The 17,811-nt window shown below is 42.0% G+C and overlaps 1 protein-coding gene across 7 annotated transcripts in view; it reads left to right on the top strand.

Annotated features, from left to right (window-relative positions):
- The window catches only part of CALD1 (caldesmon 1), a 261,350-nt gene extending 244,778 nt beyond the window's left edge, over nucleotides 1-16,572 (top strand). For 5 of the 7 annotated variants that reach the window (XM_075005272.1, XM_075005229.1, XM_075005256.1 and 2 more), the window contains 7 exons: nucleotides 2,875-2,918; nucleotides 3,010-3,088; nucleotides 5,358-5,495; nucleotides 7,866-7,961; nucleotides 12,000-12,080; nucleotides 12,830-12,863; nucleotides 14,962-16,572. In XM_075005272.1, coding sequence (XP_074861373.1) covers nucleotides 2,875-2,918; nucleotides 3,010-3,088; nucleotides 5,358-5,495; nucleotides 7,866-7,961; nucleotides 12,000-12,080; nucleotides 12,830-12,863; nucleotides 14,962-14,993 — 504 coding nt within the window. In that variant the 3' untranslated portion in view covers nucleotides 14,994-16,572. The remainder of the gene's footprint in view (nucleotides 1-2,874; nucleotides 2,919-3,009; nucleotides 3,089-5,357; nucleotides 5,496-7,865; nucleotides 7,962-11,999; nucleotides 12,081-12,829; nucleotides 12,864-14,961) is intronic. The other 2 variants (XM_075005280.1, XM_075005264.1) reach the window with 1 other exon arrangement.
- The last annotated feature ends 1,239 nt before the right edge of the window (nucleotides 16,573-17,811 follow it).

The following is a 17,811-nucleotide window of genomic DNA, read 5'->3' as shown; positions in this document are numbered from 1 at the left end:
AAGTTAGTAAGCTAGAAGATTCTATAAACCACACATTAAGCGAGCTACTTTGAGCCCTGCTCCTGTGAGCTGTTCTATATGAACCACCCTCCTCTTGCCTGCATGAAGGGACCCACTGATGTTGCGGAGGGGGAGATCTGCTGTGTAGAGCTTATGTCTGCATATTGTGTGCCTCTGGAACAATGTCCTTTAGAACTGCTATAAATCACACTTATCTAGAGCTGAACACAATGAGAAAATACAGACCTCTTTCAATAACAGAATAGAACAATATCTGTTCAGGCCATATTTGCTTTATGAGAACTAAAAGTAAGCCCACATTAATGTTCAGTATTTATAATCTTTTATCCTTTCTGCAGTTTCCCATAACCTAAAACCTGGTAGTAAATAACTCTGACCTGGGATTCATTGCTGATGGGCAACACTTATTACTTTCTTTATGTGTTGTATAATGTTTAGAAAGAACCGATCTGGTTAAGTTAATATCACAGTTGTATCCCTTCCATTTTAACCACATTCTTTCCATGGCTGTGTCAGTTGTATTACCTTTGGGTCAATATTCCTTTGTAACAGAGTGAAATCAGAGGAAGCTGGAGAGTCTTCTTCTAACTGGTGTGTTGCTGCCACTGTGTGGCTGGATGAGGAATTGACTATACCATATGTCTAGTGGCAGAATAAAGCAGATGTCTCTTCAGGAATTTATATAGCTGTCTGGCAGGGTCTACACTGCTCCTCCCTTTTGGGAGGGGCATGTAAATGCAGCAGATGCTAATGAAACATTGATATGAATATTCATTGCCTTATTTACATAATGGTGGTCACTTGCTGTGGCAAAAGTGCTGCTTTCGAAATGCAAACTAGCCAGGTAGACTGGGTTCCTTCAACAGGAAGCCCCGCTTTTGAAAGCACCATTCTTTCGAAAACTAATTAATTAAAGGCAGTTAGTTCAATTGTACCAAGTGACTGTCTTCACTGTAAATGCCATTACTCGATTTAGCAAGCACTAATATCAATAATATAACATCATTGAAACTGGCTGGGTGTAGCGTCAAGTTAGAATTTAACAGTTTGAATGAAGGCTAGAGTGGAAGCACCATGTGTTTGAATCAAATTCGTTAGCCTCCAGAGGCTGGCTCGTGCTGCTGCACCTGGCTCCCTGCTGTGTCTGGCTCCCAGCTCCAGCAAGCCAGGCGCAGCAGCGCTGGTCAGTTTCCCAGCTCCCCCAACCTGCAAGGACCCGGGAACCAGGCAGATGGGTGAGTGCTGCTGGCAGCAGCGGTGCAGCAGGGCCCGGGGGAGGGTGCAGAGTTCAGGGCTGCAGGAACTGTGGGATAGGTTCCCACAATGCACTGCTGCAACAGTCGATGTTTGACCATTCAGTGTGGTAGCACTAACTTGACTTTGTGTGGACTTTGTGGGGAAGTGAGGATACTCAAAATCGAATTTATACAACCCAGTGTTATAAAATCGAATTTATCTGGTAGTGTAGACATAGCCTCAGAACCATTTAAGTAAATGCTCTTACGTTAGTTGTCATAACTCCTACTTTGACGATGCAAATCTTTCAGTAGTGGCAACTAATGACTTGGGGTATGTCTACACTACCAAGTTTTGTTTCCAAAATTTATGTCAACATGCAAAAGTCTGCACAACCAAAATCGCCAGTGGGTGTTCATGGTTAGTCCCTCTGCCTACAGCTCATGTCCACTTTGGGGGCACCATCACTGACAGTGTGAGTAATGCACTGTAGATACGTATCGCACAGTGCAGTGTTGTGAGAAGGCAGAGCTGATCCCTGAGCATCTTGGGATTCCCTCCAAGTTCTCACACAGCCTCCTTAGCTGCTGGGAGTAGCGTTGTCAGTGGGTCTGTGAGTTCTCCATGTATAGGAATGTCAAAGCAGCAAAGCAGCCTGTCCTTTTCTCTGTGCAGCAACAGTCTGCCTACACTGAGGAGCAGTCCAATGATTTGTTGTTTCTTTGTTCCCCAAAGGGAGCAGCTCACTCGGTTGTCAGATACTTCCCAGAGCTTTGAAAGATACATGCCTGCAGGACATCAGAGAGCAAAACACTGAGCAGAACCACCAGCATAGGCATTGTGGGATACTGGTGGAGGCCAGTTCTGTTGACAAAACAAAGAGCAGTGTGACTTCATTAAAGCTTATTTGCAGGGATGAAATCCCTGTGTCCTGAAATTACCTGGGGGTTTAGGATGTCTCCTCTGAGACCTGCATGTTTTACCTGTGTCAGGGATTCCACACCATCTCCCTATACGGAGAATAAAAAGTAACTGTGGTCTGCATAGCAGTTGGTAAATATTGACTTCGTGGTGACTGTGCTGTGCAGAAGCAAAGTATGCTTTGACAGGCAGTTTGAGTCCAAAAAAATCAATTTACTTGTCCTCACTAAAATGTATGCGATAGGGTACGTGGCGCAGCTCCAGATTTGGTCTGCTCTGGTGTGTCTACTATTGACAAGCTGTTTAATTTCCCTGTCTTTCCCTGCTGATCTTTGAGGGGTAGGAGAATTGGGCATATAATCTTACTCTAATCTCCCAGCCCCCTTGGTGTCCTGGATTTCCTCCCTTCCCTTCCCCCACTGCACTGGGGACTTCTTCTTGTAAATAAAGCATCTTGGGAAGCACTGAAGAACATGAAGAAGGTAAATGTATTAACCTGCGTGATTCCCACAACCCCTGCAAATATGTTTCTTCATAGAGTTCTAAAGGGTAAACTCTGTGTGTTGCTGCGGTGATTTGAATTTGAAGCTGTCTTCTGATGTTCGGAGCTGCGTGCCTCTACAGGGCTTTGTGCTTATTTTGGGCCGCAGGCTTTGCAGATAAGTAGTGACACCCCTTCTATCCTTTTGTTTCTAGATAGAAGAACGGGCAGAGTTTTTGAACAAATCCGCTCAGAAGAGGTAAAGCAATGAACTATGAAAAAGATTAGCTCAATGCAGCGCAAAGTGTTGGATTGTAGTAATCAGTCTGTTTTCTCCCTCCCCAAAACAGTGGTGCAAAACCCACTCACTCAGCAGCAGTGGTCTCCAAAATTGACAGCAGACTTGAGCAGTACACCAGTGCCATTGAGGTGGGTTACTACCAAATTATATTAACTCAGCTTGGTGAGGGAGGTTGGGGCCCTTAATCAGTTCATATTTTTGTAGCCAAGATGTGCCAGGAGTTTCATCACAAAGTGGCTCCTGATGAGGTTGCAGAACAAAATGGTTCAAACAACATTTGGATAACATTCAGGCTGTGTCTACACAAGAAGCCTCTGTCAACAGAAGTCACTGTTGGAAGCGATTTCCCAGCAAAACTTCTTTCAACAGATCCCATCTATGCACAAAAGCCAGACTGCCCGGACTTCTCTCGACGGAATGGCTGACCGGAAGCTCTGCAAACAGGGCTGCCTGGTAAACCAGAAACCCTTTCTGTTGGCAAAAGGGCCCCGGAGCATCCACACAGCTGTTTGTCAACAGACCACTGTCCAGAGAGGTGTTATACCTGGACAGGGAGAGGTATAATGCTGCCGGCAGAAGTGCCAGGTTTGGTCAACAGATTGACAAAGCGTATTTTGCGTGTAGATGCTCTGTGGGGTTTCCTGACAAAAGCTCAGTTTTGCCAGGAAAAGCCTCGCGTGTAGATGTAGCCTCAGAGGCTTATTTGATTCAAATCTCAGAATTGTGACCTCTCTGTTGCTACTCACTATTCCATCTTCTCTCTCTAACCTTAGTGTCTGTTATTGGGCAATACGTTCCAGATGGTGATCTCAAATTATTTTTAATGAATCGTTAACAAATTGAGCCCCAGAAACCTGTCCGTTGGGTACTGACCTCCTCACCTCACCTAACATGGTGATTAAGCTAAAGGAGCGACTTGTTCAAAATGTCACAGCAGCTTTCATCTCTGAACTCCCTTCTGTGTAGTCTAACCATAAGGCTGCTTCCCTGTTCATCACTACAGATTAGGCCAGACTGTGGCCAGTGCCACCCAGTAAAGAGCACTATCAAGTGATAATAATAAATCAGTCTTGCTTCTAGCACTGAGCTTACTGATGATAAACAACATGGTAGTCCCTCACGGACTCTGCCTTCTGAGTTTCCACGTAGAATTCTACCCAGTCATTATTTTGTTACCCCTCTGGCTCCTGTTAGTTTTAAAGAAACAGAGCATGGCCGTATCTTCTGACCCCACTCATACCCTTTTGTCCCTGTGTAAAATGTAATCTCTGAGCTGAAAAAATGCCAATTTAGATTCAGTACCAGAATTAGGTGTTAGACTTCTCAAAGTGTGAATAAATCAGAATAGCGCCGTGGCCCCATGCAGCTATAGCAGCTAGTGGAGCTGATCCCCTGTAGTGAGGAGGGCAGGGAGTGACATTTCAAAGCATGCAACAGAGGTAGTGATCCCAGATATACTGGGCCTGCTTGTCAGCTAATGTAAATTGTGTTGCTCCATCAACTTCAGCGCTGTTCTAGACCACTGAGGATCTGGTCCTTTGTGCCTACATTGAACATATAGCCATTGCTCTGCAAGGTAAGGGAAGTACATTGCACAGCTCTGCATCAGTCTAACCTGTGCTTTCCTATCACAGTCTGGCCCTTAAATATCTGGCACTAAACTTCTGACTTTCTGGCTTCCAGGGATGTGCAGCCTAACGTCCCATATAATCAGAGACACAAGACATAAAGCAACTACTTCAACCTCTACCTATCTAGGCCTTCCACTCACCCACCTCCCTGACCTATTCTGTAATGGTTGTGAATGTTGACAACACCGAGAGGATTTTGGCATATGTTTTGGTAACCCTACAGAAGTCACACCCTACAGTACTGCTCAACTCTTGGACCTTTGTGGTAAATCTAGAGTTATAGGGTTGACCTGTTAGTGCCAGAGAGAGCACTCTGGACACGTTGGACAGTGTATCCGTCCCTTACAGTTGCCTTCCTTGTTTATTTGTGTCACAGCCAGAGGCAATTTGGAAGAAGGAAGAGGTCAAAATATTTCAAAGGGTTACAAGCCAAATAAAACTATGGGTCAGCTGTAAGCACTGCTTTATAAACCTCTATACCATTGGCTACAGTTTACCACAAGCCTGGTAAATTCATGTGTTCAAAATGGGCATGAATCATTGGCCAGAGCAGAAAGAACACACTGACTTGAACAACTGTACTTCCAACAAGGGAGGTTCTTTGCTTAGGGTCTTACCTTTGTCCACATTATAATTTGCATAATCATCAAAGGAAAGCTTTAAAGAAACATTCATACAGCATTCTTCACTGATGCCTTTGAACTCTGAAAGACACTCAGCACCAAGATCTTAGTCCTGACCACTAACTAGCATCTGTCTGTTGCAGGGCACAAAGACTGCAAAACCTGCTAAGCCAGCACCTTCTGACCTTCCAGTCCCAGCTGAGGGTGTCCGTAATATCAAAAGCATGTGGGAGAAAGGGAATGTTTTCTCATCACCTTCTGGGCCAGGGACACCAAATAAGGTACAGATTCCGAATTTCCATGTGTCTGTAGAAGTACACTGAGGACCTTTCCTTCAATCCTAACTTATCTGAGTAATCTTTACTCTGTCTTTGCTGAAGCCAAAGATAGAAGATGGTGTTCAGCATCTTGAAGAAATGGATCCTCAAAGACCCAGCTATCCACATAGCCTATATCAGTGCTTCTCAATGCATAGTGCACCTAACTTTAGGGGTACATGAGAGAAGTTGCGGGGGTGGGTGGTATGCCTGCTGTATGGCTTTTCGGGCAATGAGAGGCTTGGAACCATGAGCGCTGTGCGCTGCTCTGTGCATGCATCCCTCCCTAGCCCTTGGAGGGAGAAGCACGTGGCAGCGACGATGGTGGATGTGACTGTGGTGGTTCTGGTGAGTCACCGGTGTTGGATTACAGTAAGGGCAGGGAATGCCTGGCTCTGGAGGAGAGGAGGGTGATTGGGTTAAAGTGGGGAGCTGGGGGTACCTGGCTCTGGAGAAGGGGGATTGGTTTAAAGTGGTGGGGGTGGACGGCTGGGTCTGCCTGGCTCTGGGGATTGGGTTAAAATGAGGAGCTGGCGGTGCCTGGCTCTGGAATTTTAATTTTAATAGGAAAACTAAATTAAGAAATCATATGTGTCCAGAAAATGATTTAATTGTGGCTCTCAGCTGTTTGAAACCTAGGTCTGAACATTTCATTTCATTCAAACAAGCTCAAATTTCACATTAAAATAAATATAATTTTTCTTGTAATTTCATTGGTCACTGTTAATTGATGTTTCCATAAAAACATATACATATGTATGAATAAAATTGGTTTTATTTTATGTTCATCTAATACTATTTTATTTATCTTCTTTGCACAATCATAATAATGATGGCAAGTTTATTGCCTATAGGCAATTTCTTCCAGCCAAGCGGGTACAATTAAGTTGTTTAAACAAATATTTCGCAATGGTAGAAAAAAAAATTGCATGTCTGAAACTTGTGGGTACCTGGGAAATATATATATATATGTTTACATATATATATATGCCAGTGTTCTCAAACTTTTTTTATAAAGTACCCCTATATATATATATATATATACACATATATATATACACACTTTATACTTTGTACTTTATAAAAAAAGCATATATATATATATATATATATATACATATATAGAGGTACTTTATAAAAAAAGTTTGAGAACACTGACATACACAATAGCAGTTAGAGTATAACAAGGCAGAAGGAGGGAAATTCATTGTAAAAAAAAGTCTGCTTAAGAGAGACCCACTAATACATCACACCTGGGACATCTTACACAGATATAACTGGTGGGACTTAAGCCACGTACAAAAAGAAGAAAAAAGTTCAGAGTTGTGATATTTTTATTAAGTCAAATCCTACTAGTAAATATACTCATTTTAAAAGCATCACTGGAATATTAAAGTTTCATATCTTGTTTCTATCTTGCTCAGCCAATAATTACTTTTTATGAGTCAATGGCCATGTCTGCACTAGCCCCAAACTTCAAAATGGCCACACAAATGGCCATTTTGAAGTTTACTAATGAAGCGCTGAAATGCATATTCAATGCTTCATTAGCATGCGGGCGGCCGCAGCACTTCGAAATTGACGCACCTCGCCGCCGTACAGCTCATCCCGACAGGGGTCCTTTTTGAAAGGACCCCACCTACTTCGAAGTCCCCTTATTCCCATCTGCTCATAGGAATAAGGGGACTTCAAAGTAGGCGGGGTCCTTTCAAAAAGGAGCCCCATTGGGAAGAGCTGCGCGGCGGCGAGGCACGTCAATTTCGAAGTGCCGCGGCCGCCCGCATGCTAATGAAGCGCTGAATATGCATTTCAGCACTTCATTAGTAAACTTCGAAATGGCCATTTGCGTGGCCATTTCGAAGTTTGGGGCTAGTGTAGACACGGCCAATGTCAGTTGAAATCAGGCTGTGCGTGTACTTAACTCCCCACACCCAAGTTGGAGAAAATTGGCCATACAGTATTAGAAATTATATTAACTTTGGTTGATTTAGGCCTGACTTTCATTGTATTTTATTTCAAAATTCCAGTTTAAAAAATTGGATGAATTAATTTCCTAGTCATTCTTCAATTTAGGCTAAAGAGCTTATTTTTAGAATTTGGAATGAAAATAGAAACGGCACTCAATTCTCAAGGATTGATGAAATCTTTGTGGAGAGGTATTCAGGGTTTTAGTCACACGATTGACCTATTTACCAGCTGTGCTGGGTGAGCCCTGAAAATTGAAGGCTGGGAAAATCTTATCAACAATGAGTTTTGCTTTGTGAATCCCCAAATTATAGAGCCCTTAGGCACAGGCATGCTAAGAAAAGATGAATTTAAATGACTGCTTTGCAGGAGACAGCTGGATTGAAGGTTGGTGTGTCCAGTCGCATCAATGAATGGTTAACTAAGACCCCAGACACCAACAAATCACCTGCTCCAAAACCTTCTGTAAGTAAAACAGCAGTAACTGGCTTCTCAATAAGTGTGCATTTAGGTCAGTGGGAGAGAAATGCTGCATTGTCAAATAGATGGTTTCTTGGAAGGGATGATGGGGGTCTTTCCTCAGAGGCTTGACCTGATTGAAGCACTAAAGTAGAGAGCATGTGTGTGATGATGGAATCAGAATGGCTTGCGCCGTGGAACAGGTATGTCCTTGAAAAACTGATGCAGTGGACGGATAGAAAAGTTGTCAGGGTCATGTTACAGAGCGAAATGTAAGTTTAGCACCTCAACTCTTGGGCCATGAATCTGTGAACAAACCATCATGACCAGCCAATGAAATGTTTGATGTTTTGCCTCCAAGAGGAAGTTGCAAACAATTGAAATACCCAAACTGTCTGTGTCCTTGGTGTAAATGAGTTTCAGTTCCCAAAATGGTAAATATACATATAGCACCTCAGCTTGTTATATATAAGGTTCCTGCACCAGTGTTTGAATATATGCTTCTGGACCATATACTATTCAGCCAATCTAGAGGAGAGTAGCAGTGGAGCTCTGGAAAGCTTGCATGTCCATGGAGCTGCTCTCTTGTTCCCCCCAAAAGAATGAAAGCTGCAAATTTCTCCATTACCATAATAATCCCTAATGGAGCTACTCCAGGGCTACTGACCACTGTCTCAAGTGTTTTTATTGCTCACCAGAGTTTCTCTATTGTTCACCTCTCCTGTAAGAAGCATCTGGTTCAGCCTGCTGATGGCTGCCTTCACTCTAAGCTTCACATAACTTTTTACTCACTTGTGGCAAGGGTGGCAAGCTACAAATAAAGGAAAAGGGAAAAAAAAATCCTCCAGCCACTGCCAAGAGGGGCAGAGGAGACATGATATTAGAAGTTCAGGGAGGAAAGAACAGAAATAGACAATTTTAGGCCCTTTTCCTTCCCTGCATCAGGAGATATTGGCATGATTCTAAAATGTGGCAGGGTTCACACCTCCACTGGATCATATTTAATGATTCATCTTATTTTGGTACTTTATAAAAAGACACTTATGCATATTGTGTAGTATATTCAGTACAAGTCCAATTGCTTGGCCCATGACGGCTAACACAGTATGGCTACGTCTACACGTGCACCCAACTTCGAAATAGCTTATTTCGATGTTGCGACATCGAAATAGGCTATTTCGATGAATAACGTCTACACGTCCTCCAGGGCTGGCAACGTCGATGTTCAACTTCGACGTTGCTCAGCCCAACATCGAAATAGGCACAGCGAGGGAACGTCTACACGGCAAAGTAGCACACATCGAAATAAGGGAGCCAGGCACAGCTGCAGACAGGGTCACGGGGCGGACTCAACAGCAAGTCGCTCCCTTAAAGGGCCCCTCCCAGACACACTTTCATTAAACAGTGCAAGATACACAGAGCCAACAACTAGTTGCAGACCCTGTATATGCAGCACGGACCCCCAGCTGCAGCAGCAGCAGCCAGAAGCCCTGGGCTAAGGGCTGCTGCCCACGGTGACCACAGAGCCCCGCAAGGGCTGGAGAGAGAGTATCTCTCAACCCCCCAGCTGATGGCCGCCATGGAGGACCCCGCTATTTCGATGTTGCGGGACGCGGATCGTCTACACGTCCCTACTTCGATGTTGAACGTCGAAGTAGGGCGCTATTCCCATCCGCTCATGGGGTTAGCGACTTCGACGTCTCGCCGCCTAACGTCGATTTCAACTTCGAAATAGCGCCCAACACGTGTAGACGTGACGGGCGCTATTTCGAAGTTACTGCCGCTACTTCGAAGTAGCGTGCACGTGTAGACGCAGCCTATGTGCTTCTGATTTATACCCTTAGTCCCTTCAGTAGGGTTGCTTGGGTTTGGTATTTGCTAAAGGTTACATAGCATCTGAGGTTAGCATCTGATGAAGTGAGTGTGTGCTCACGAAAGCTCATGCTCGAAACTTTTCTGTTAGTCTATAAGGTGCCACAGGACCCTTCGTTGCTGTTACTGAGGTTAGCAGTGTCAGAATAGAGAATAACAGTGATATTTAACAGTGACCAGATTTGTCATAAAATCTGGTTCCTGTCTTTTGGTGGTTTGTTTCTTTTTTCTAAGCTGTGTGGTAATAAACAATGAAGAACTAACCGCTCCTTTGCTCAGCCACATCTTTCTCTCTCTTTCTCTCAGCCGATTGCTCTCTTTCCTTTCAATATCTCTGCTTGCGTGGATTTCTCTAGATGCCTTCCCTCCTTCTGTTATTTTTGGATTGGGGTCTCTTTGCTAAGCTAGTCAGGTAAATCAGTTCATAATTCACATTGATGTATGATATCAACATAAACTTAAATCTCGTGTAATGCTTATGGGCTAAACCAAGGGGAAGACAAGATTGTGTGTTAATTCCCAAACTATCTTTCTTCTCTAACCTCCTACGTGTGAGGATATGGATGTTTTTATTTCACCTCCTTAAATCTATCCAAAATGAAGTTGAGATGAGTCATGTTCAGTCCTCTAGGGACTTGCCTTTTTTCACTAGCCTTTTAGAAGTTGAAATATGGTCAGCCGTGATCATAGCCACTTGTTATGTCCTTCTTGTTTGTGCACAAGTTTTAATGCATCATAAGGCATCACCATTGTGCCAAAGTGCACCCCAAAGAAGTCAGATTATAAAGAGCTTGCTCCCTTGCTCAGCACTGGGAACTCTCCTTATTGCAGAAATCCTCATGCACAGGAGACAACATAGAATTTAGTCCTTTTACAAGATGCTGAGGTGTTTCTAACACACTTCCTGTTATCCTGACAGTTCAAGTCCATACCCTGAATTTAAAGTAACAGAGAGGTAGCCGTATTAGTCTGTATTCTAACAAAATAAACTAGCAGGCATGTAGCACTTTAAAGACTAGCAAAGTAAATATCACCTAATAAATAATTTTACTTTGTTAGTCTTTAAAGTGCTACATGGCTGCTGGTTTGTTTTGCATGAATTTAAAGGTTATAGTTTGAATTCAAAAGGATATGAAGGATTGTTTCTGGTAAATGTTAGATTACAAGACCTTTATCTGAGACGGCCCAGGAGGTACTCTTCTGTTCATGTGCAGAGTATCCTCTCCATTACATTTTTTAAAGTAGCATTTATAATCCATCCCTGGTGGGGAGAACCACTCAGTTTGTTCATGTCACTTGTCCATACAGAGCTATGTATATTCGCTGGCTAGACTACATTTCTGATGATGCACGGATTGTATATTGTGAGTTGTGGGCCAGCCAAGGAGCCCAGGTCATGGGAGAGAATGGTCTGGGGCCCTGAAACATCCAAACAACTCCAATTAAGTACTGAGTCATCTTGGTCAGATTTATTGTAATATTGAGCTGCTTCTAAGTTATAATATGTTTTGGTTCTGTTCAATCAACTGCAATATTTCAAGTTAGCTCAAACCTAGCTGAGACTTAGTATTTTCCCCCTTAACAAAAAATGGAAAATTTTCACCAACATTGAAATTTTCCAAGGGAAAAATATTCCTGCACCAACCTTTACTTTGCCTCCCTGTGTGAAATGCATCACAGTAAGGTCCATCGTAAAAGAACTGTAGATTGACTTAAGAAGAATTTTGTATTACAGGGATATGTGTATTCGATGATGTTACAAAGTGTCATATCTTGTTACCTGATGAAAAATGCTGTGTGCTCAAATTATTTCCCCTTTGTAAAAAAAGAAAATAAATATGGGGGCTGGCCAGTGACCTTGATATTTAAGGTCCCACAGAGGTTAGATAGCAGCTGTAGCTACTGTATAATCCGCCATCTAGTTTGGAAATGAAAAATATATATTAGCTTTTTATCACCTTCCATTCTCCTCCTCCTGTTTGTTATATAGAATTTAATGTAGAACTATATTGTATATGCATGAAAACCCATTACAAATGGAGTTTTCACAATCATCATGTGTGCATATTTCTGTGGGAGGGTACAATATAGTCTGCTACATTTAACTAGAACAAACCTGAACTAAGTTTTGTTGGGTTTTTTCCCTCTATTCTTTGACTTCTCCAAAAATAGGATTTAAGACCAGGAGATGTATCAAACAAACGTAATCTCTGGGAGAAGCAGTCAAATGAAAAAGCAACCTCTCCTTCCAAGGTAATACTTCAGTATCCATCATAGGCCATGTCTACACTAACACGTCCTTTTGGAAAATCAGGCCCTCTTCTGAAAGAACACATGGAGCATCGATGCAGAAAATATGTTCTTTCAATCAGAAATCAAAAGAATATGGCTCTTCTTCCAGAAGCCATCTTCTCTGTTGCTGGATCAGGAAGAGCGCCTTTTTCCAAAAGATTCTTTCAGAAAAAAGCATGTGTAGATGCTCTGGGGGCCCATCTCGTGAAATAGCAGTCCTCGTGCTGCTGGGTTTTTCGGGAGATCCGGGGGCTGTGTAGACACTCTTTCGGAAGAGCAGATTGCTCTCTTGATCTGCTTTTTTGTGTGTAGGTGTGATCTTCAGGAAGACAATCTTCTAGAAGAAATCTTCTGGAAGATCATCTTTCAGATCACTGTAGTGTAGATGTGGCCATAGAGTGAAGACACTGTGAGATTTTCAGAGGGCACAAGGCATCTAAGTAGCATTCAGGAGGTGTTGGGCATCTAATATCCCCTTTTGAAAATGTCCCCCACTTTTGTCTGTAACATTAGGGGAAAATGTATCCATTATTGTTCAAAGGGACAGCAAAGGGTACGTAGCTCCTATTTTGGAGAACTAAGTTACGCATAGATCTGGTTTTGGCACTTTTCACAGGGCTGACTTTCTACACTGTTTAACCTGATCTTCCTCCATTCACCTTTAATGATAAATTTATTACGGATTTTTTTTTTTTTTTTTGGCACCGCAGGTAACAGCTATGGGGAAAAAGTCAGAGACTAATGGTAAGTGTTGCGAGTGATTGGACTATAAAATAAACGGAAGCTTTTGCACATTTCATACAGATACAGACAGCTTTTAAAGTCCTGACATTACTGGTGGCCTTTGCCTTTCAAAAATTGTCACAGATCATATTTGGATAATTCTTTTTGGCTAACGAGTGCAAATATTCTTTTTGGGTATAATAGTTCTCTAGCCATATTTGCAAAGCATTGTGCAAATAACACATCCAGTGTATTTGCAGAGATCCAGTGAACAAAGTAAGACCCAGAGAACAGGACGGTCATTTAATTAACAGGCCCAGATGTCAAGCATATGGGAATGGTCCCTTCAAGACCTGCAAATGGTTTTCATCAAAACTGTTTTTTAAAAAAGTGCTGTGCGGTTAGTGTTGCAATGTTGTTCAGCTAGGAAGGAAACCCTGAGAGCTGAGGAAAACATTAATAAGATGACACTGAACTGTATCAGCCAAGGGTAAAATCTTATGATAAATAAACATGAAGTCAATTGGGCTACGTCTACACGAGCCAAAAACTTCGAAATGGCCATGAAAATGGCCATTTCGAAGTTTACTAATGAAGCGCTGAACTACATATTCAGCACCTCATTAGCATGCAGGCGGCCGCGGCACTTCAAAATTGACGTGCCTCGCCGCCGCGCGGGTCATCCAGACGGGGCTCCTTTTCGAAAGGACCCCGGCTACTTCGAAGTCCCCTTATTCCCATCTGCTCATAGGAATAAGGGGACTTCGAAGTAGGCGGGGTCCTTTCGAAAAGGAGCCCCGTCTGGGCGAGCCGCGTCAATTTCGAAGTGCCGCGGCCATCCGCATGCTAATGAGGCGCTGAATATGTATTTCAGCGCTTCATTAGTAAACTTCGAAATGGCCATTTGCATGGCAATGTCGATGTTTTTGGCTCGTGTAGACACGGCCTTGCTGACTCTTAAATCTTGATTGATTGAGTTGCTGTGTGCCCTGCATGCCCCAGAACATCAGTGGAGTTCAAATGCTTTGTGTCAGACCATCTCTTCCTGCAGTAATGTCTGGGTACCTTCTTACATTACATATATGGTTTGTGTTTCCCTTTTGACCCAATTTCAGTCACTATTTGAAATAAATCATCTGATTGCTATGCCATGGGTGTGTCAAATGAAAGCAGGTAAAACTCCGCTAGCTCATCTGTAAAGGCTGTACTTATATTCCAAAGCTCTCCGAGGAAAACCAGGTGGAGGTAATGAGCCCCTGCTCAAGACGAGTAGGGAGAACAGTAAGCTGTTCAATAATTAAAACTGAACAGAAGCCCATTCAAAAGGCGTCCCTAAAATCTGTGATGCGTGTTGGGAACAAACATAACCATCTGTAAAAACACTGCCTTAAATGGGGGCAGAATATCATAGATTCTGTGGGCTTTTCCTCCTCCTTCCAGTTGTAGAAATCTGTCTTGTAACAACACCTGCAATGTTTGTAAAGCTCTGGAAAATGAAATGCATGATACGCAAATTAATCCTCATATTGCTCTTGCTAGGTGGGTCTTATTTTACAGTGAAATTAAAACCTGGCTTTTCTCGGTTGCGTAGTATTGGCCTATCCTAATATTAACTTCCCTGGTAGGAGAGCTAGGTCAGAGCTGAGCAGTTTTGGCAATACCAACCTAACTGGCTTATCCCAAGCCACATGCGGAGAGAAGGCCAATATAAGGAAGAGGGACTGACGTGCCTGCATGCCACTGTCCCTGTCCTCTGAGGTAGTAGGCCATGCCTTTGTCACATGTAGAACCATTTCCTTGTTCCTGGGCCTGGGAAGGCGGAGGAGATCTGCTAGGGCAATCAGCCTAGGTACAGCAGACACAGAAAAATGATTTAGGAAATGCTGGGTGGGGAACGTGCTCTATAATGCTCCTTGCAAGATGTTGAATACTACCAGATGTGAGCAAGTATCTTTGTGAGATCCTACCCATCCAGCCGCAAGCTGAATAATCCTTCTGTTGTCTTGCTCCTTAGTGGGGGCGCTGAGGTAAAGGGGGTTGAGTTAATCCAGCCCTATCTCCTCTGTGTTGCTAGAAACATCTCTGCTTTCAGGCAATTTTTAATCATCTTCTCTTTCAGCAGGTTTGAGACAATATGAAAAAGAACCATAGGAGGCTACTAAAGATGCTGGACCAAAAAGTGCTAAAATTGTCCTTTTTATATTTATGTTTATTTACCAAAATGTCTTTTTTTTGCATTATCCAAGTTAAAACCATGTATATTAGCACTATATTTAATAATCCATCTAGACATTCATCATAATAGTACTGCCTTTGCACAAGAGCCTTTATTCCTAAAGAAACCCATGCTGTGAACTACTCTCCTACTGATAGTCAGGACTAGGTGTCTGAATAATTATTTCAACTGGCAGAAGAAGTCAACCCCAAATGCATGCAAAGTTGAATTACTTAAGAAAAGTGTGCAGTAAACCTATAAAAACAGTGGTTACTTTTGGAATACAGAAGTCTTTTTCTGCACTTTAGACTAAGGCATGGAAGAAACTCTTTAGTTGACAATGTAATATTTTCTGTAAGTTGCCCATGTCACAAATACTGCATCAATAACTTTTTTAAATTTGTTTTATACCTTTAAGCATCTTTTCTTCATGCTAGTTTGTTAATACCTAAATTTGGATGATTGTTAGCTGACAGCGGTACTGATACTTTATTTTTGTTAGTGATTAGCAGTGGATTGCAATATATATACATAGCTTGACAAAGTTTAGCTTTAAGGCACTACTAATGGTAGAATGCTTTAATACATGTTAGAGTATTATATTTAGTAATGAACATACATAATTAGCCGCTATCACAGCTTTTTAAAAAAGTCACAATCTTTTCTAGAGTAAGATTTCATAATTTTGCCATTGGACATATGGCAAGATAAGTTAATTTTTAAAAAAAAAAATTGTATGATGCCCAGTAATGGGTAATTAAGAAAACTATAGTTTTAAAGAGAGGAAAATAAGGGTATAGCATATCAAAAGTAGGTCACTTGTATAAAACATCGTAGTTTAATTTATATAAAACTACCATAATTAAAAAATGAATACAGTTGGCACAAATTACTGTACACTAAATCTTGCCATTCAGTGGTGCCGTATATTAAGTCCACCTAACTATTCAAAGTGAAGTAAGCCTCTACTTGTGGTGTTTTTAAACTCTTTCCCGAAGTTCTTATTTACAGCTGTTTGATTTGTATATAGTAAACACAGCTATAAGTCAGCTTGGTTTGAAATTACATGCCGTATGGTTTAGCATTTACATCCTACAGTATATGAGTGAAATAAACTAGTTAAATGAAGTAGCCCTAAATGCTTAACAGCTTTATGCATTGGAACTAGAGAGAACTTCATCACTACTCTTTTTGTAGCACCATTCTTGTAGCAGCTGACTTTTTTTTTTTTTTTTTTTTACTTAAAGGGGAGAACATAATATTTCAGTCCAAAGATACGCTCCCCTGCTTAGCTGAAACATCTTGTTTACATATTGAGATGCACTTGGCTATCTGTAGGGGGTGAAACTGTGCAAACAATGCCTAGCATTGTTTCTGAATTGCCTTTTTTTTGTCTTGGGTTTTTGTAAACACTTTTCTCTGACTCTTTCAAATACATTTGATAGCTGCAATAAACATGACTTGTTCAAACAATATACTCAAACTGCACCAATAATAAATGGAATATTTCAATCAGTCCCTGTTCGTGTAGTAATTTAAAATGCATCAGGTGTAAGCAGGAGGAGTGGCTTTAGGAATAACACTTATGCAATACATCAAGGTGAAACTCACATGGGCATATTATATTCATACGCACCCATCTTTTACACCTCTGCATAAGAATAGTTTCAACTTACATATTATTGACTGGATACCCTAGGGAAAAGTCCAGAAGTGTCATGATCCACAGTAGCTGCGTCCTATTCCATTTCAGTACACTTCGGCGTGTAAGTATGGGTTTAGTTGTACAGACCATTTCCATCTTGCTTTGACAAGCATTTTCTGTATGAAACTTGAGTTGTTCCTGCTTCAAAAATTGGGACTGTGCTGCGTGCATGGAGATGCCGTCAAGCCTAATAGGGCCTTCGATAGGCTAGATGAAGGATCCATGAGCTGCCGAGTTTTTTTTTCCTGTCGGTGATCTCAGGGTGCTCTCACATCCAATTTGATGAGCACAGCACGAGCTCCAAATTCTGAGCCGTATCAAAAGAATGGGTGGTCTTGCCCTCCAGGGAAACTTTAAGTAAGTGCCTGCAGTTGAATCTAGACTGCTTCTAGTGGCTATTTTGTGGGTCACTGAAAAAAAATGCTCCAGCCCTGTAACCAGCAAATCTTAGCAAAAATATACAAAAACACATGCTTTTACACCTATGCTAGTATACTATTGGAAAAGGAGTATAAGAGAACCAGTTTAACTAGTGACCAATCTGGCACAGATAAACACATTAGCCTAAACGTAGAGGACTTTGGGGGGGGGGGGGGGTGACTTATGTTTGCCCAGGATGTGCTCCACCTTCAGGATAGCTTTGTCCAATTTCTTGCTGAAGGTGCAAGGTTCAAAACCTGATTGGATGGGGAGGATTTCAGTGCAGCTAACAAAAGTCTAGATCGTTTGCCATTGAGATTGTAAAATGAAGTACTTGTTAGCTTTAGTTCCTTGTAGACTCTTTGTGTATGCACACCCCCGCCCCCCCAATCTTCTTTATATGAGCACATACTTGCCCAGAGAGCCATTGCCAGGGTCAGGGCTACAAGAGCAGATTTAAGGTTGTTGAGGCAACCTGTAACACTTCTATTGTGTAATAGTGTGTTGAAGTCAGGCATCTTACTAAATTTCATTCACAGCTGCTAGCACCATCTACTGGACTAGCTAGCTAAAGCCAACAGACTAAGTAAAATGATTATTGCTTCACCAGCACTCAAACCTCTCTAGAT

This window comes from Carettochelys insculpta, chromosome 1 (assembly GCF_033958435.1).
Source record: "Carettochelys insculpta isolate YL-2023 chromosome 1, ASM3395843v1, whole genome shotgun sequence".
Classification (NCBI taxonomy): domain Eukaryota; kingdom Metazoa; phylum Chordata; order Testudines; family Carettochelyidae; genus Carettochelys; species Carettochelys insculpta.
This window is presented reverse-complemented; position numbering and strand designations above follow the sequence as displayed.